At 48.8% G+C, this 17855-nt stretch overlaps 1 protein-coding gene across 7 annotated transcripts in view; it reads left to right on the forward strand.

Annotated features, from left to right (window-relative positions):
* The window catches only part of MAPT (microtubule associated protein tau), a 56112-nt gene that overhangs the window by 28499 nt on the left and 9758 nt on the right, over positions 1 to 17855 (forward strand). For 2 of the 7 annotated variants that reach the window (XM_075775397.1, XM_075775396.1), the window contains exons 4-12: positions 282 to 368; positions 1977 to 2042; positions 9614 to 9660; positions 10761 to 10940; positions 12136 to 12268; positions 12907 to 12957; positions 13416 to 13681; positions 16801 to 16893; positions 17041 to 17133. In XM_075775397.1, coding sequence (XP_075631512.1) covers positions 282 to 368; positions 1977 to 2042; positions 9614 to 9660; positions 10761 to 10940; positions 12136 to 12268; positions 12907 to 12957; positions 13416 to 13681; positions 16801 to 16893; positions 17041 to 17133 — 1016 coding nt within the window. Of the gene's footprint in view, positions 1 to 281; positions 369 to 1976; positions 2043 to 5179; positions 6101 to 9613; positions 9661 to 10760; positions 10941 to 12135; positions 12269 to 12906; positions 12958 to 13415; positions 13682 to 16800; positions 16894 to 17040; positions 17134 to 17855 lie in introns of all 7 variants that reach the window. The other 5 variants (XM_075775402.1, XM_075775399.1, XM_075775398.1 and 2 more) reach the window with 5 other exon arrangements.

Here is a 17855-nt window from a genome sequence, read left to right on the forward strand (position 1 = left end):
AGGCACCAGTGGCTGTCTTCAGATGTGTATTTTCAGACGGTAGAGCCTTCAGCTGCATAAGGAGTACACTGGAGATGTGTGGTTTGTGTGGCACAGGGGACAGCTCATGGTGTCCCTCCAATACTGGCTTTGCTGTGTCATGCTCGGTTGTCTTCCTCCAGAAGCACTGGCTCAAGGGAGGGAGTCGGGTGCTTTTCTGAGTAAAAAGCTCTTCAGGCATGTCCTGGCCTCCACAGGGTTTTGCCACTCAATGGCTATGTGAAAGCTGCGTTGTTTTTCAGATGCCACAGCACCTTTAGTGGAGGAAGGAGACCACGAGGATCAGGGTGGTGTCGAACAGCACGGGGAGATCCCAGAAGGAACCACAGGTGAGGGACACCAAGGTGCAGTTTCATCTCTTGATGCAGACAGAGCAGAGAGCTGGACCGGTTAGTGCTTTAAAATAACACTGCAAAACCTCTCGCAGGCATGCCTTGCTCCTGATGCGTGCTTCTTTCTTCTTCATGGCCTGCAGAAATAATTCCTAGCTTACAATTGTCCTCTTGCCTTCCCCATCCTGGGGGAAACTCGCAGCCTTTTCTTCTCTCTTTCTCAGCTCCACATCTGACAATCTTTCTATCTGATGTCTCTGTGGTGGCTTCGCTTCCCATTCCCAGGCTAAGCGCTTACCTACCGATCCCGGTCATCTCTGCCCCTCTGCCAGCAGCCCTGCTTTGCTGGTGAGGCGGTCACCGCAGGACCTTGCTGCTTGTCTCACTGGCGCTCTCGCTTAGCCCAGCCCATGCAGTTGGCTTGGAAGCGGCAGGTGAAAACCAGGCCACTGCAGCAGTTCTTTGGCTGCCAGCGCATTTTAAGGATAATGCAGAGGAAGTGAAGTGGCTAATTCAGCCTGAATGCTCTGTGGGGAATCATAGCACCTGGGCCTGGTTTTCCAGGGAGGAGTGGGGATCTTTCAGAGGTAGAGTAAGAATGGAGTGAGCTGCAGCAGTGCTGTGTGTGTACAAGAGGGCAGGAGCTCCTGGGGGAGTGAGGTCTGTATATGAAAAATGAGTACGTGTACCCTGTGCGGTAGCCACTGGCTTTTCCTGGAAGCATCATGCAGGACCTGAGAAAGGTAGTGGGTAGAAATGGGCTTCTGCCGATGTCTGAACACTTAAACAAGCCCACTACACGCTCCCTCGGGCAGCCAAATTGTCTGTCATGCATGCAGCCCCCAGGCTGCTGGTGGAGCCCTGGGCTGGAACGCAAAGTGGCTTGCCTGCTAGCAAGGCTGTGCAGTCTCTGGTTCAAGATCTGACTACCAGGGGGCCAGGAAGAAGCAGTGTGTCCTGAACTGGACACAGTTTGGAAAAAAATGGGGAAAACAGTGGAAGTCCTAGTTTGACTGTAGAACTGTGATGTACAAATATAATTGATTAAGCAAGTTTGAAAGTAGTCATGTAATAAATTGAAAAAAATTCTGATTGATAGGGACAAATCATCATTGCTGTGAAGAAAATTGTGCTTCTCTAATGTACCAGTATTCCTGAAGCATCGGATTTATATCAGACAGATTTGGATCTAGTGGTGTCAAATAGCCTTGGCAGAGTTCATTGCAGTGGGCTAGGCAGTAGACACCAAGAAGGTAGGGCTCAGGAAGGAATGAGGCATTCATGTGAGCACTGTTGGCAACGTAAATGCTAGATGGGGGTAGAAGAGGGGATATAAATCCACAAGTTTCCCTGCTCCTGAGCAGCCGGTTGTCTGCACCTCTGCCTGAAGGAGCTTGTACTAACCTGCCACCCAGGATGTGCAAGTTGGTGAAACACACCTCCATCGTTGGCGTGGGTTGATTGCCTTTCTGAAACTGTCCTGCTCATACTACAGCGCTGATGGGCAGAGTCAGCAGGGAGGTAAATGAATTCTCCAGACACATGCTTAAATTTAATTCTTGTTTTGATCGTGTTTTTCCCATTCTTTCTCTGAACTGGGACCAGCTGAAGAGGCAGGCGTAGGAGCCACCCCCAACCTGGAGGACCACGCTGCAGGAGATGCCGCTCAAGGTTAGTGAATCATCTGTCGCTGGGGTCCAGCTATTGCTGGCCACATGTGTGGCTGGTTGCCAGTGGCTTGGGAATTTTCTTCTGTAATGCAAATGCTCTGCACTGTACGGGCAGTTGTGCTCCCTGTTCCTGACAAGGGAGGGTCGTACATGCTTTGAATGTTCCAACATACTCATTTCAGGGAACTGCAGCTTTTCATGCACCGAATTTCTCTCTCAGATGGCTGAAGCCCTGGTGCTTGTGAGTCCAGTTGCAAAACAGGGCATCCTCCAGGTTAGAGGAGGTATTAAAGAGAACCAGGGTGGTGCGGTTAGCCAGGAGGAACTGCTCAGCATGGAACAGAGTCAGTTTGGGGCCCTGCATGTCACACATGAAAGAAGTGAATTGTTTCTCTAATTACTGTGTCTCTTTCTGACTTGAAATGTCTCAAGCCTACTCACTGATGACCTGACTTTAACATGGAGGGTGTTTTTTCTCATCTCACTCTTAGAGACTGTGACTGACAAAGCCAGGCACGGTGGGCTGTGAGCATTTATAGAGCATTAATTGTGCATCTGCTCAGATGAGCCAAGAAATTATCCAGGAACCCCCTGGCTATCTGGAAAGCTTCTCTTCACTTTGCTCAGTTCAGACTTGACTGAAAACTTCAGGATGGGATTTTCCCAAAGCACCCAGTGCTAGCTTAATTCTGTGTTCGATGGGGCAGACTCATGGGTTGAAACTCACTTTGATATTGCTGTCTTTCTCGCACTAATGTACCATAGCACTCATTTGGTGCTCTGGTTAAAATCTTAGTTAAACCCCATTCTGTAAGGTAGTTTTCTGTGCAGTAGACGTAACAAATTCCTCCAGCTGCTTGGATAGCATCTTTCCTCCTCATGGTTGCATTAGTGCATTTACAGACATCCATTGTCTTTTAAAAAAGTAAATAGGTCTTTGCCTTCTCAGCTCAGGGCAGAATTCAGGCTGTCTTTGCTTTCCACACACAGATGAGCACAGTTATGCGCAGTCTGCTCCCTGCTATTAAAATAAAACCTTTGCTTGCCTGTCCAGTGGTTCTTGGACTAGCAACTCTTCTGTATGTAAAATAGTGACGCCACTGCAAAAAGGAAGCAGGAGGAGGCAGTGAAGTTCTCTCTTCTGTCTGCCCTCTTCAGTCTGGTTCTAGCTGCTCTTTCTCACCAGGTTTTTAAGATGACCTTTCTGTGCTGTCCTGGGATCTTTCAGCTGTCAGATATGGGGACACACAGCTAGCTGGAGCTCTGATATAACCTATATATGACATTTCTAGGTTCTTACATAAGTTGTTACTTCTCTGAAAGTGGACTGCTTCCTTTTAATGGTTCTCTTTGATTCAGAGGAAAATGTGATTATCAATACGCACACAGAGTCTTGGATTTCTTCTTACTAGCTACCTTCATTTCTTGTGTTGTGGGATTTGAAAAAATGATCTTTGCAGCAAAGATGGAGTGTGTTAAAATGCTTCTGGAGTCTCAGGTGAAGATGCATCTTCTCATTCACGGTTTTTGGCCGTGCTGGCATTTTGCCAGCTCTTGACCTTGTGCAACACATTTGCCTGAGAACCACCAAGAGTCCGGGAGTATGGAAGTCCAGCTAACGAACTGACTGTCTGCATCTCTGCACCGCCGGTTGTTAATGGTCATGTTGTTTGTTTGCAGAAGAAATGAGCCAAGATGGTCTGCTGGCTACTGCATAAACACCCTTCAGATCCCTGTGGTTATAAAAAGTGTTTCTTGGTGCCACATTTCAAAAATTGCCTGCCAATAGGTGCCAATTTAGGATTTCTCTTAAACCACAATTTCCAAGGTCTTTGTGTGGTAGTTTCACTTAACCACTATGGTTAAAGTGGGGAGAACATTGATACAAAGACTAAGTCAGTCTTGACTTCTTCTTTTCTTGTTTTAATCTTGTTAATCTAAGAAGGCAACAATTGAAATCTCAGTACTGAAGTGCTCTGATCTAGGCTCTTTAGTTTACCTGATCAGTGCTCAAAAAGACCAAAGAGTATTTGAAGCTGGACAAATTCATAATATAAGATACACATTCTTACTAGGGCAGTTGACTTTAAAGCAATTTGCGTATGTTCAGGGTGAATTCTCCATTGCTCAGTGTGTCTATGCTTCAGTTGAATGAATTTCTAACAGAAAAGCTCCAGCTCAACCAGAATACATGGCTTAATGCAGCAATTGTTGGGTGAAATTGTAAAGGTCTGTGTCATCCATGAGATCAGCAACAGAACATAAATCTCTCTGTTACCCCCCCAAAAAACCAAAATGAAGAGATCTGTGTCACTGTGACCTCAAGTTTTGGGTTTTAAATGTCACATTTTTTACTCTGCCAAAACGGCAGCAGCGTTGGAGCTCTAATTAGCCTGAGTGGGTGCACAGTCCAAAATTTCTGTGGCTGTTTGGTTACAGCCACATTTTTACTTACAGTCCTTTCCGTCCTTTCCACTGAGGCTGTCTGCTCCACTGGCTGTTGAAATACACAGTGGTAAGAGAGGAGACATAGGAGTGCCCTTCCCTGAGCTCATTAACAATAGAAATGTTCTGGAGAACAAAGCAGAGATGGTTTGAGCTCTGGGAGGATGTAACTGGTGCCTTGTCTGCATTAACATCTCCTGCAGGGGAGGAGAAGACTTGAAGGGGTTTTGTGAGCCTGAGAAGGAGAGGAGGGTGTCTGGCCTGTTTTGTTCAGGCCCTTGAGGCAAGAAGAGGTGGTCACTGACCAGCCAACTGATGGTTCAGCAGTGGTGTTAGATGAGAAAATGGGTGTGTTCTTGGCTTCTGAAAACTGCTGTAGCTAAACCAGCTCATAGAGCGTGGGAGTGGCAGATGGGGTTGGATACCCCAGCCACCTCCAAGACCAGGTCCAGGGAGGAGTCTGGTCTTCCACCTGCCGTGGCTGTCACTGTTCCTGATTCCCATGGGGATCAAAGTTTCTTTAAAGGCAGAAGCCACCATAGAAGTCTGTTCAATGGGGCAATGTGGGACTCGCTTTTTTCTTCTCGATTGATAGTAGAAATCTGTAGCTTCTCTTCAGCATTACATGTCTGACTACTTCTTTGACATGCCTGTGCTAATTGTTTGCTCATGCTTCGTACCCTGCATCTTCAACTCCAGGGGGGCCAAGCTCTCCAAAGCTACAGCCTGGCCCTCAGGAGCATGTGGGAGATGCAATAAAAAAAGAAAGCCAGCCCACAAAGCAGGTAGCTGGGGTTCTTCAGCAGCCTCTTCTGTCACATGAAGCCAAGGCTACAACAGCAGCACCCACCAGAATCGAGGTCACCATCCCAATACCCCTGGATATGTACCAAGACTCCAGAGCATCTGAAGAAAGCAATGAGTTGTGGGATCATCGAGGCAGAGAAGGCATTGGTGTGGATCCAGCGCTGGGAACAGCACTAGGTCGTGATGTGTGCACTGAGGGCTTGGCAGGAGCAGATGGCACAGATGACTCCCACGTTAAAGATGGGCCATCTCCTTTATATACTAGAGCCCCATTAAAAGAAGATGCCAGTGGACGGGAAAGAGATGAGGACCGTGATATTGATGAAACTTCTGAACAGGATTTGCTTTCCCTGGTGGGTCAGCATGTTTCACCAGGACCTGAAATGGGCTTGTGTCCAGCAACAGCCAAGGAAACTCTTGAGGAATATGCCTTTGGAGAAAGCAAGTCCAAAGATGCCCTCAGAGACATACCGAGAGAGGCGCTTCTTGTTGAAACTGAATCACGTAAAGCAGGAGAGGACCAAGAGGAGAGGAGACAGCCATTGAGGGGGGAAGAAGACACAGATGTCACCCCATCAGAGCCTTCTGAAATCATCTCCCAAAAAGAAGCTGAGCCTGGGGAGGGAGAAGATTCTGGACCCTTGCTAGAAACAGCCAAACTCACTGTTAAGTTGAAAGATGATGTGGAAGACAAAGGTGCTCCTTTGGAAGAGGCTGTGCCAGATGCAGGAGAATGTCGGTCACCCAAGAAGAAACCTTCTGCTCATGTTGCAGATAAAGCCGTCAGTCGCGTCCCTCTCCTAAAAGGTGTGTGCAACGTTTGCCTGCCCTGAGCTCACGTTGCCAGTGGCTTGCTCACGACAAGGCTGCCTGAACCAGTACTTCAGCTTGCTGCCACCTCTCGAATCCTGCTGCTTGGGAAATGGCCTGGACCTTTGCTGTGAACTGTTCTACAAAGTGCCGCTGCTTCTCCCTCCCCCTCCTTCCCTCTTTAGTTTAATCCTGGATGTCCTGGCATACTTGCCAGACCCTTATGCTTCGGTTTTGCATCCCTTGCATGGTGCTGGCGTGTCCCCGATCATGCTTAGTTCACCTGGTTTTGTTTTGATTTCCTTGGATCTGTGGGGTGGGCACCTTAACTGACACCTGGCACCTTCCCAGAGAAGATGAAGACTGGATGGATGTCTTTCTGGCATGTTGGAGTGGGGCTAACCCGGCACACGCTGCAGCTTGTTCCAGCAAGATACGTGCCATCTGGTTTGCATGTGTCCACTGTCCGGTCCAGTAACTCTTTGTATTGGCTTTCCTAAAGAGGAGGGAGGAGGAAAAAGGCAAGTGAGATGGCAGGTCTAACCATGGAAAAGGCCCCGCTTTGGTCCTGTTTCTTGTACTTTTCCCTTAAATATCTACTACTGAGTGCTGTTGGAGGCAAGGTCTGCAGCTAGCTGGACAGGGCATGTCCAATGCTCTTACAAAGCATCCTTCTGCAATCCCAGCCCTGGATGGCGTGTCTCTGGTAGTCCAATGTGATGGCTGTATTGGGAGTGTTTTGCGGGAGCTGCCTGTGTGTGTAAGCCTGGCTCTTGGGTGGATCTAACAGTGTGTGTGTCTTCTAGGCTAGGGTGGGCTGGGAGGGCAGGCAGACCCTGGAGCTGCTGTGTTCATGCAGCAATCTCAGTCTTAGCTGTCTTGGGTGAAGGTCTGATTGAGTTCACCCCTCAAAGCACGAGTATCCCTGCCAGCAGAGCGGCTCTTAGACCTTTCCTTACTCCAAGAGCTATTTTCCACTTTCATGGGGGTCAGAGGGATGTCACTAGGGGCCCTGCTCAGTGGCCAGATGCAGGTTTTGCAGTGAGTTGTGTTAATAAACTGGGGCAGCAGGACACACATCAAAACCCGGTGGTGTCTCACCGTGCTGTACCTGTTCTGGCTGTCCAGGGCCTGGCCTGGGGGAAGCTCTGCTTTTCACTCTGGTGCCACATCCCAACAGCTGACATGGCTGCTTCCATTAGCTTGGAAATCCTGCTTACCTCCTCTCTGGTTTGCGGGAGAGAGAAGTGTGCTCTTTGCTGTGTGGGGTTCATGGAGAAATTGTTGATGTAGCTTTTTCCATCGGAGCTAAAGCTCATAACATATTTCTCGTTGTTCATTACCTACTAAGCCAGTGGGAAGCTTCGCCCATGTGCTGCAGGGCATTGGCATGGCTTGCTATCGCTAGCATTGGAGCCTGAAAATGACGGTGGGTTGGGGATGCATTGCCTGGAGTCAACCAGTTTCTGATTCAATAGGAGGAATTTCTTTAATTAATTATCTTCAAAGACAGAGATACTTTGTGGCTGTTGAGCTCCAGCCTTGCTCCAGTTGGTAGTTCAAGTGAATTCGGGAAGGATAGTGCATCCAGCAGCTCTGGGAGCGGCTGCTGGGGTGGGTCAGGGTCATCAGTGCTGGATTAACAACATTGTTCCTGTCACTGGGAAAGGGCTGACCCCTCAGGGCAAGTTTCCAAAACACTGGGGAGAATATCAGCAGATTTTCCTCCCAGATTAGGGAGGAATTAGCTGAAGACTGGGAAAAGGGGCTTTGTAGTGAGTGCCTTACAGTACAAACATCACTTCCTCCCTGTTTCTAATCTCCTAATTAGCAATACTGCAGTCTGTTGTGCTTGTAGACTAATGGGACAAAACGCTGAAATATTGTCAGTCACTCTATGCTTGATACGAATCAAGTAGGACAACAGCTAAACCCTTAAGACCCTGCAGGGTCTGACCCAGATGGAAGGCGCAGTGTCTGCTGGGGAGGCAGAAAACCGTGTCAGGAGAGATGGGAAGTAACAACGGCCAGGTATAAAAATGCTTTGCAAAGTTAATACACTGAACAACAACTTTAAATGAGATCATGGGCAACCTGATGCTGATTGGGGTATCCTTCAATTTTAGTTTTTCTTTATATGATTGATAGAACCAGTGAGTGTTTTGAAGAGGGAGACTCATGTTTAGGGTTGAAGAGAACAGTCCAGTCCTAAACTGAAAAGATGCTACTGGAACTGAGTGCAAATCTGAACAAATCATTGAATCATAGGATTGTTTAGGTTGGAAAAGACTTTTAAGACCATCAAGTCCAATTATTAACCCAGCACTGCCAAGTCCACCACTAACCCATGTCCTCAAGCACCACATCTACACACCTTTTAAACACCTCCAGGGATGGTGACTCCATCACTTCCCTGGGCAGCCTGTTCCAGTGCTTGACAACCCTTTTGGTGAAGAAATTTTTCCTAATACCCAATCTAAACCTCCCCTGGCACAACTTGAGGCCATTTCCTCTCATCCTATTGCTTGTTACTTGGGAGAAGAGACCGACCCCACCTGGCTACAACCTCCTTTCAGGTAGTTGTAGAGAGCGATCAGGTCTCCCCTCAGCCTCCTCCAGACTAAACAACCCCAGTTCCCTCAGCCACTCCTCATCACACTTGTGTTCCAGACCCTGCACCCTTCATTGTCCGGCACCTCAACATCCTTCTTGTAGTGAGGGGCCCAAAACTGAACACAGCACTCAAGGTGCGGCCTCACCAGAGCCCAGCACAAGGGGGAGATCACTGCCCTGGTCCTGCTGGCCACGCTATTGCTGATACAAGCCAGGATGCTGTTGGCCTTCTTGGCCACCTGGGCACACTGCTGGCTCATGTTCAGCCGGCTGTCAACCAACACCCCCAGGTCCTTTTCCTCCAGGCAGCTTTCCAGCCACTCTGCCCCAAGCCTGTAGCGGTGCCTGGGGTTGTTGTGACCCAAGTGCAGGACCCAGCACCGAGCCTTGTTGAACCTCATACAGTTGCCTTGGCCCGTCGGTCCAGCCTGTCCAGATCCCTCTGTAGAGCCTTCCTGCCCTCAGGCAGATCAACACTTCCACATGATGTGGTGTCATCTGCAAACTTACTGAGGATGCACTCGATCCCCTCGTCTAGATCATTGATAAAGATATTAAAGAGAACTGGCCGCAGTACTGAGCCCCAGGAACACTAAAATGGTCTCCCACAGACCTTGTTGTGTGTGTCTGATGCTCCAGTGATGACTAATACACTGTTACCTGTGCACGGGATAATCTGTTAACCCAGAAAGAATGTGTTTACGATGTGGAAGTATTTCTGCAAGAAATGAGTGACTTACTTTGTAATATTTCTAACAATAGTATTTAATTTAAAGGAGAGCAGGGACATGGAATGCCCACCCAGCATGCATGTTGCTGTAGCGCAGGCATTATCATCTCTCTAGAATTTAAGGACCAGTCCCAAGAAGCGTGACTCTGTGTGTTTCCATTTGTCAGGTCGTATTGACAAGGAAGGGACTGAAGCTGAGGAAAAGAAGCCGAAGGTAAGCTCAATAACAAACCCAGGGGTGATGTCAACCCACTAAGTGCTGTGCATGTTCCTGACTCCCTCTCCTGCTCTCCTGGACTGTGGTTGTGCCTCTTAGGAAACCTTGCCATTATCTTCCATTCTTCCGTCTGTCTTTCAAGAGTGTTTTCATTTTTTCTTCCCCTCACTCTGGTTTGGATGGTGCAATCCATGGTGATCTTTGAGAGCGGGGAAGCGAACCAAATCTAAAACAAACACGTGGCTCATGGGGTTGGATGGGCAGTTAGAGAAATCATTTTCTCAGCCTGAGACCAGAAAGCAGCCAGCTGGCTTTGCTGGGGCAAACTGGTGTGAAAGCAAACTCAAAACTGCATTGGGCTGTACTGGGGTCAAGCACCGTAACAGTGAAAAGAGCAAGATGTATAATTAAAAAATGAAATTAAATAATCTAGGCCTTGCAGATGCCCTGTTCTGGGTAAGGAACAGAATTTAATAGTGGGTCAATTCCAGAAGTTTATCTGCCACACTACTGATTTGGAGGAGGTTTAGCTCAGCCGGCCGTTATCCTGGCTAGTGCCTGGGCACCGTAATGGACAAGCTGATGGGCAAAGAATTAAAGATGAGAAATATAATTATTTTCAAACAATGTGAAATTGGGTCTTTCTCTAGGGAGGTTTGGGGACCTGGGAGCAGTGATCTGCATCTCCCAGAAACGCGATGGTGTTGATAGTGCTGTACCTGCAGCATCTTTGCCAGTGGAGCACATAGTTTGGGAGCAAATAGAGCAGTTCAGGTGGTAAAATGTGCCACTGGTGTGGAGGGTGGTGGCAAGGACAGGCTGTCACGGGGTGACACATCCCCCAGAAAGGGGCTTGGGTGGTGCTTCCTTGTGTGGGAGGTATAGAGCGGAGGTATCCCATATCTGCTGGTGCAGCCGTGGGACCCCGGGCCCCACAGCTCTTAACGAGCTCTGTGCTGCAGGGAGAGGGCAGTACCAGTCCCACACCCAGTTCTGTATTGCACCTTCTAATCCTATTTCATGTCAGCGATCCCCTTTTGTTTCCCTCCCATACTGATTTTTTTTTGTTCCGATTTTATTTTGTTTCCATGTTTAAGAAATCCTCACCTTCCACTGCCAAACCCCCAGGCGATAGACCCTCCATCCCCCCCCAACGACACACCTCCTCTAGCACAACCCCTTCGAAAACACCCTCCAGCCCTGCTTCCACCTCTAAACGAGTCTCTTCTGTCACATCCCGACCTGCCAGTACAGGAACACAAGAAAGGAAAGCCAAGGTAAGGACATGGGATGTGAGAGAGGCAGATTTGCCTTGGGGAATACCGCAAGGCATCCCTGACAGGTCTGGCAGTGCTTGGCTGGGCAGTCTGTCCGTCTCCCATTCAGGGAGAGGGTGGGATGTGCTTCCCTTTCACCTTCTAGTGGCCGTAGCCGGACTTGGCTTCAGTTTTGGTGTTTGAAGCAAAAATATCTCATTGCTACAGGGTGCTACCTGGTCTTTCTGAGGTGTTTCCAGGTCTCTTTATGCTCTTTTGTGCTTTTCTTTGTTTTGCAGCTTTATGCTGTGTTTTGTGGGTGCGTTGGCTGTAAACAGCAGATGTATTTGAAACGTGCCATAGCCAGATCTGCCAGGTGCTACACAGAGAAATGCAAACGCATCCGTGAATATTCTGCAATGTAGAAAGCAGCTTGGAGTTTCCCTTTATGGTGGTTAGTCATACAAGTACACCTGTGGTGAGGGAAAGAGCAGAGATTGCAGGTCGCAGAGGATATAGTTTTACCATGATAGGGATTGGGGTGGCTCTGCTCTGGTTCCTTGCTGCCTTGGGACCAGTCAGCTTGTAAATTGTCACTTGCATGGTTTTTGTGAGCTTTTGTACACAGGCCAGCATTAGAAAGCAATAGATTTGGGGAAGCTTTTCTGCAGGACCAGAAGACAATAAATAGCATATTGCTATTTCCATGCCATTACAGATTATGCACACATTACAGTAGTGTGTTACAGATGAGGATAAAGGAGGCGCTTTGTGTTTGGAGTCTGGCACTGTGCTCCTGAATGGAGCCTCTGGTCTAGTGAATGGATGTATTTATCTTCTGTACAAAATTTTAGCAGGGAAGGGGAAACAAAACAATGGAATTTAGAGAACAGATGAAGGAGTTGAACATACTTTTTAACCAGGCCTGGGCATGCAGTGAATAATGTAGCTGAAGCTAAGAGCTCGCATGGGAAAGTGTCACAGTCACTCTGCCAGCCCAGGAGTGACTGCGCAGCGGTTGCAGCAGGCGCCGTGATGGCAGACGGGGTGTGAACAGGCACGTCGCAGACGCCTGCATTTGGGGAAACCCGTGGGAGCTCCTGCGGGCTGTCAGGGTAGGAAGCAGGAGGGTCTCGTGTGGCTCTGATCCATGAGGGGACATAGCCCATCCCATGCAGAGCCCCTCTGCATCAGCCTTTTCCCCTTGCATCCCCAGGGCCCGGAAATGAGAGGTGGCACGAAGACGGCCACGCCGCGCTCTGCAGCCGGGCAGGCTCAGAGGAACTCAACCAATGCCACGCGCATCCCAGCAAAGACACCCACGGCTCCCAAGACACCTCCCAGCTCCGGTAGGTGATGGCGAGAGCGGCGTGCAGCCACCTTCCCACGGTGTCTCTGACTCCAGAGGCTCTGCTTTGGTGGTGCTCCCAGGCACTACCTGGGGGTAGTGAACAAATCTGCCCCAGTGCAGGCCGGGGTCATGCACAGCGCTAAGCAAGGGCACAGGCAGCAGGCTGAGGTCTGCATGGTGATCTGGAGCTGCTCAGCCTTGTCATGGGGCTGTGGGTGCAGAGCTAAGGATGATTCCTCTGAAGTGAGCCTTTCTGGATGCTACCTTATCTGCTCTGTTCGTATAGTTGCCAGTGGGTAGGAGAGGGCAGTTGCTTTATCCTTTTGGGATTTTCTCCAATTTGGAAGATGTAGGCAACTCCGTTTTTTTTAATCCATCTATTCCTTTTCTCTTGACAATATTTGACAAAGACCAGGGGCAAGAGGATCAATTCTTCGATTGCAGGAATGGAGATTAGCCCATTATTCTCAGAGAAGAATATCCCAGAAAGCATCAGGCATTGTGAATTTCCATTAAAACGGTGCATTTCACTGAATATATGTGTTTTTCATACTTAACCAGAGCTGCATAAAAACCTTAAATCAATTAAATTTCCAGCTTTATTATGTTGAAGCATCTTTCTCATTCATTAAACAGGCAGAAAGGAGCAGAAAAAACCACCTCCTGCAGCAGCAAAGTCTGAGAAAGGTGATGTTTAAGAGTTTTCTTTTTTTCCATTTCTTTTCAGACTGGGGACAGTTCTAAGCTGCTCAGTGATCAGCCTTATTTAATTACATAAAATAATTTGCTAAAAATGCTTCTGAATTTCTAATAGAAAAGTGGGTTTGTTTGAGTGTCTTTTGTGTGTAATTTGTCATGCATGCTAATGTCACGCTCGGGTGGGGAGTCTTACCAAAAATCCAGACAATGAAGACCATCTTCCTTCTGAGATACTAGGAAATTGCCTTTAATCACAGTTTTCACTTCAAAATGTAGTAGAAGAAAGCGCAGCCATCTCCCCGCTGCTGATGGTCTGCACTGAGGAGCAGCGGGTGGGCCCTAGAACCTGGCAGATCAACCCCATAAAGGCAGGCAGTGAGTGGGGAAGGGGTTGCGTACCCAGATTGCTTATCCTGTGCTTGCCTTCCTCTGTCTGCAAACTTCAGGTGAGCAGCCAAAGTCTGGAGACAGAAGCGGTTACAGCAGTCCCGGCTCCCCCGGGACTCCAGGCAGCCGTTCCCGCACTCCCTCTCTGCCCACCCCACCAGCCAGGGAGCCCAAGAAGGTGGCAGTGGTTCGCACACCACCGAAATCTCCTGCATCTGCCAAGAGCCGCATCCAGCCATCAGCTGCGCCCATGCCTGATCTGAAAAATGTGAAGTCCAAAATTGGCTCAACTGAAAACCTGAAGCACCAGCCCGGAGGTGGCAAGGTAAATGTGGGCTCTGCTTTCCAGGGGCCTGTCTGTAGGGACGACGGGTGCTTGATGCTGCATCTGGGAGGGGAGACCCCTCCCTGGATCAGCAGCAGCCCAGCTGGGGCCAGAGATACAGCAGTGGGCAGCCATGCTTCAGCTGATCTCCAGCCTGATTTTGGAGTTTTTTGGGCTGATGCCGTTGGGTGCTTGTCCTGAAACTGCTTGTCTGGGTTAGTGCAGTACAGCTGTCCCGCAGAGATGACTGCAGAGAGCTTGTGATCTGGCTTTCATGGACGTATGGACTGGCTGCCGGGGGAATGACATTCCCTCGTGGTGTCCAGTTAGGGAGAGCGAATTGTGACCTGCAGCCCTGAAGAGTCACAGGGTCGGGGTTGTGTTTGTGGATCCTATACTGTGTGATCTGGAACAGTCCCTTCAATGCTGCCTCCATTTCTTCATTAGTGAGCACACAAGATAGTCTCCTCCCTGTGAGTGTCCCAGGCTTGGCACATTTTTCAGAACATTGCAATTTTGGATCCAACTCTGTTGGCAAGGTTTTGGATTGTGTTCTGCAGTCAGGCGCTGTCTTGCTACATGAAGCAGCATGGCATGGCCAGAACTGGTGGCACTATTATCCTTTCAACCACTAGTACTTTTCACTCCCAGAGAGGCTGTTTCATGAGCAGCAAAGAACTCCCTGCTCCAAGTGCTTGGGAACGAGGGTCTCGTGTTAAATCTTGCAAGCCCAGCAGAGGAGAGTTTTGGTGAGGAGTAGTGTGAGTTAATTCATCCATGCAGCCCCAAGAGCAGCAGTGTGCGGTAATATGGCTCCAGCTGTGGCGTTGGCTGCTCAGCACCAATCCGAGCCTTTCTGCACTGCTCCATTGCACTGTGTGGACGTGTCCTGAGGCTTTTATAAAATCCTCCTTGCTGCATGGGTGAAGACATGAAAGCACCTGGTTCCTCTGACTGGTGAAGGCCCGGTGGCTCGTGCGCAGATGTTAAATGACAGAATTGCACATCTGATGGCCAGTGCAGTCAGGAGTCCCTGTGCTTGTGCTTGCCTGCCCCAGGGGGGAACACTGCCTTGCAGACCTTGGTCTGCGGCTGCTAATGCAACAGAGCCGTGACAAATCTTCCTTGCGTGCAGTGCATGCCATTTTGTGCAACTAGGTAACTCCGTGGCTCTGAATGTCTGACTTTGGCATGGGGGGGAGGCTTTGAGATGGCTTCTCTTCTCCATCTTAAGTAGCAGTGTGCTTTTCCATTTCCTTATGTGCATTTTTTGCCATGGCTGGCGATTTACTGGACAATGCACATTTGGCTTTGTACTACAGTCCATTTACTGTAAATTGGCTAAATTGTTCTTTTTAATCCAACTTTTACAAGTTTTTCTTCTCTGTCAGCTTCTCTCTCAGGCAACATGTTGTTTACTGTTGTCACTGAAAGAGTAAGACCAACTGAATTTGGGACCATTCATTGCTCTTTGCAGGGGAGAGTGGCTAGATGTTCTGTTGAACATTTTGTAGGACACAAGGCTGCTCTGAGCAGAATGGTTGCAGCTGGAGCAGAAGGGGCTGATCCCGTGAGTTTGCTTTTAGGGTGGCCAGAAGATGGGTCTGGAGCCAGTTCTCCATGCAGATTTCAGACCCTCAGCCATGGGGAACACGTGCCAGGAGTCAGCCAGGCCAGATCTCTTCCAGTGTTTCTGCATTGTCTGAGCACTTCTGTTGTTGCTGGGTCACTGAATACTGCTCTGGCAAGCCTAGTCTAGCAGAACTGGGTCCTAATTTGCAGGATTAGTTGATGGGAACTTGGAAAATGATGCTGGAGGTGCATGTCAGCCTCGGTGCTTCTCATGCTGAAGAACCAGGGTACAGCGAGGAGCTGTCCTTGCAGCAGCAGGCTGGGGACATGCTGAAACGGAGACTGAGGTTGCCTGCTTAGTCAGCTTCATGGACATTGTCATCCAGGGACTGTGAGTGCAGCGTGATCAGACACTGCTTTCTTGCAGAATGCTGTCTCTTTTCCTCTCTTGAGGGTTGTGCTTCAGACAGGCTTTCTCCTGAGGAAGCACAGGCCTACGTGCCTGCTGGTTTTTACCTGCATTTACCTCTGATTTATACTTGCATAGGTTGTAAAGCCCCTCCAGTCTGTGTAGGGGAAGGAGCAGGGACTGTCTTCATCTTTGTGTTGTCTGCAATAGCCGCTCCTATACATGGGGTCACTCCAGCATAGCTGCCCTTTTAAAACCCAAACAGGGAAAACAAGCCCTGAAGGAAACAAACTTCATTAGAACAAAAGTGTTTGTGCATGGAAAGGGCGGGCGTTGGGACTGGAGGGTGAAGTTAGCACAGTATGTGGTTGCCCTGTGGCACCAAGCCATTTCCAGCCTCTCCAACCCGAGACCGCGTTAGGAACGTGCAATAGAGCAGATGCCTTTGGGGGTGGTCTGTGCTGCCCCTTTCAGCTCGTCTATACAGGAGTTAAGAAAAGTACAAGGCATGGAACTGCATCCCTGGCAGCATTTGCTTTTTCTCTTTGTAACTGTAGAGGGAGTTTGAGCCCTGCACAGCGCAGAGCTCAGGCGTCCTCTCCCAGACTGTGCTGGACACACAACTGCTCTCCAGCCTGCTGCGCCGCCCAGCTGCACCCGTTTGCCCAGTTTGCTCAAGCTGCTGAATTGTGAGGCCACATATCTCTGTCCTAGGGAGGGGGGCATGCTGCCCAGCGTGGGAGATGGGGCTGAGCAGGCATTTTTCTCTCAGCTCCATCTTTCCTCCTTCCACTGGCTCTGCAGAAGCTGAGTCTCAGAGCACTGGTGCCTTCCAGCATGTTTGCTGCCCAGCAAACTGTTTTGTTCAGGTAAAAAAAAGGGGGTTAGCTGGCTTTTTTGCCAGTGTTTCTGGCCTGGAAACCAGGGCTGCTTTGCTAGCCAGATGTATCTGATCTCTAGCTATAACCTGCCCACCTCCATCTTCAGTTTCCAATCCATGAGTAGACAAATCTATGCAGCAAGCCAGTTCTCCTTTGCTCTTGGCACTGGAAGGCAGTTTCCTGGTTTTAGTGGTATAACTCATGGTCAAGCTCCAGATGGTCATGTTGTTTCTCACACTCTTTTCTGGCTACCAAAGGTGCAGATTATTAATAAGAAGCTGGACTTTAGCAGCGTTCAATCCAAGTGTGGCTCAAAGGATAATATCAAACACATCCCGGGAGGAGGCAGTGTGAGTACTTTCACACTTTCAATGCACTATAATAGTTCTTATTATAAGTGGCATGTTGTATACACTAAACCACCGATGCTATCTGCAGCGACCCTGCCGTCAGATAGCTATTGGTGACGTGCAATGACTCTTTTCTGGCTACCAAAGGTGCAGATTGTTAATAAGAAGTTGGACTTTAGCAGCGTTCAATCCAGGTGTGGCTCAAAGGATAATATCAAACACATCCCAGGAGGAGGCAGTGTGAGTACCTTCACACTTTGAATGCACTGTAATAATCCTTATTATTAGTGGCATGTTGTATACACTAAATCGCCAATGCTATCTGCAGCGACCCTGCCGTCAGATAGCGATTGGTGACGTGCTGTCATTTAACCCCATTAACCCGAAAGACATGGTTAGATGAACCCTAACAAGTCCTGTACATGCCTGACATGGACAGAACTAACTGACTCGTGTAGAAACCATGTCTGTAACAAAATATCCCGTTAACTTGAAGGTTTTACACTACCTGGAAGGCTTAGTGCCTCATTGTCTGCAGGATGGGTGGCCTCTAGCAGACAGTGATGTAGTTGCTGATGCAGTAGATGGATAGATTTATAAGCAAATACAGTCCTCGTTGCTTAATGTACTGCTAAATTGCACATGACTCTGCATAACACATGAAAGCGCAGTTTCCTGCCCATTCCCATCAGGCAAGTATGATCCGTGCAAATATTAAGCTCCTTGCTATTGAATGTGTCCGGCAGTGCCCGTGGAGGCTGAGCCTAAAGTAATATTGAGTTAATTATTTGAATGCTGGCATTTCCAGCCACTCCCAGATAAATAGCTGGACTCGGCTTTCAGTTACTGTGCCAGAAACCTGGAGAAACTCCACAGAGATTGGTGGATTTACACCAGTCTCTCTGGAGACAGAGTTTGGGTCCAGGAAAGATGACGGACCAAGGAAGGAGCATCACTGAGAC

The sequence above is a fragment of the Balearica regulorum genome, chromosome 24, assembly GCF_011004875.1.
Source record: "Balearica regulorum gibbericeps isolate bBalReg1 chromosome 24, bBalReg1.pri, whole genome shotgun sequence".
In the NCBI taxonomy this organism is placed as follows: Eukaryota; Metazoa; Chordata; class Aves; order Gruiformes; family Gruidae; genus Balearica; species Balearica regulorum.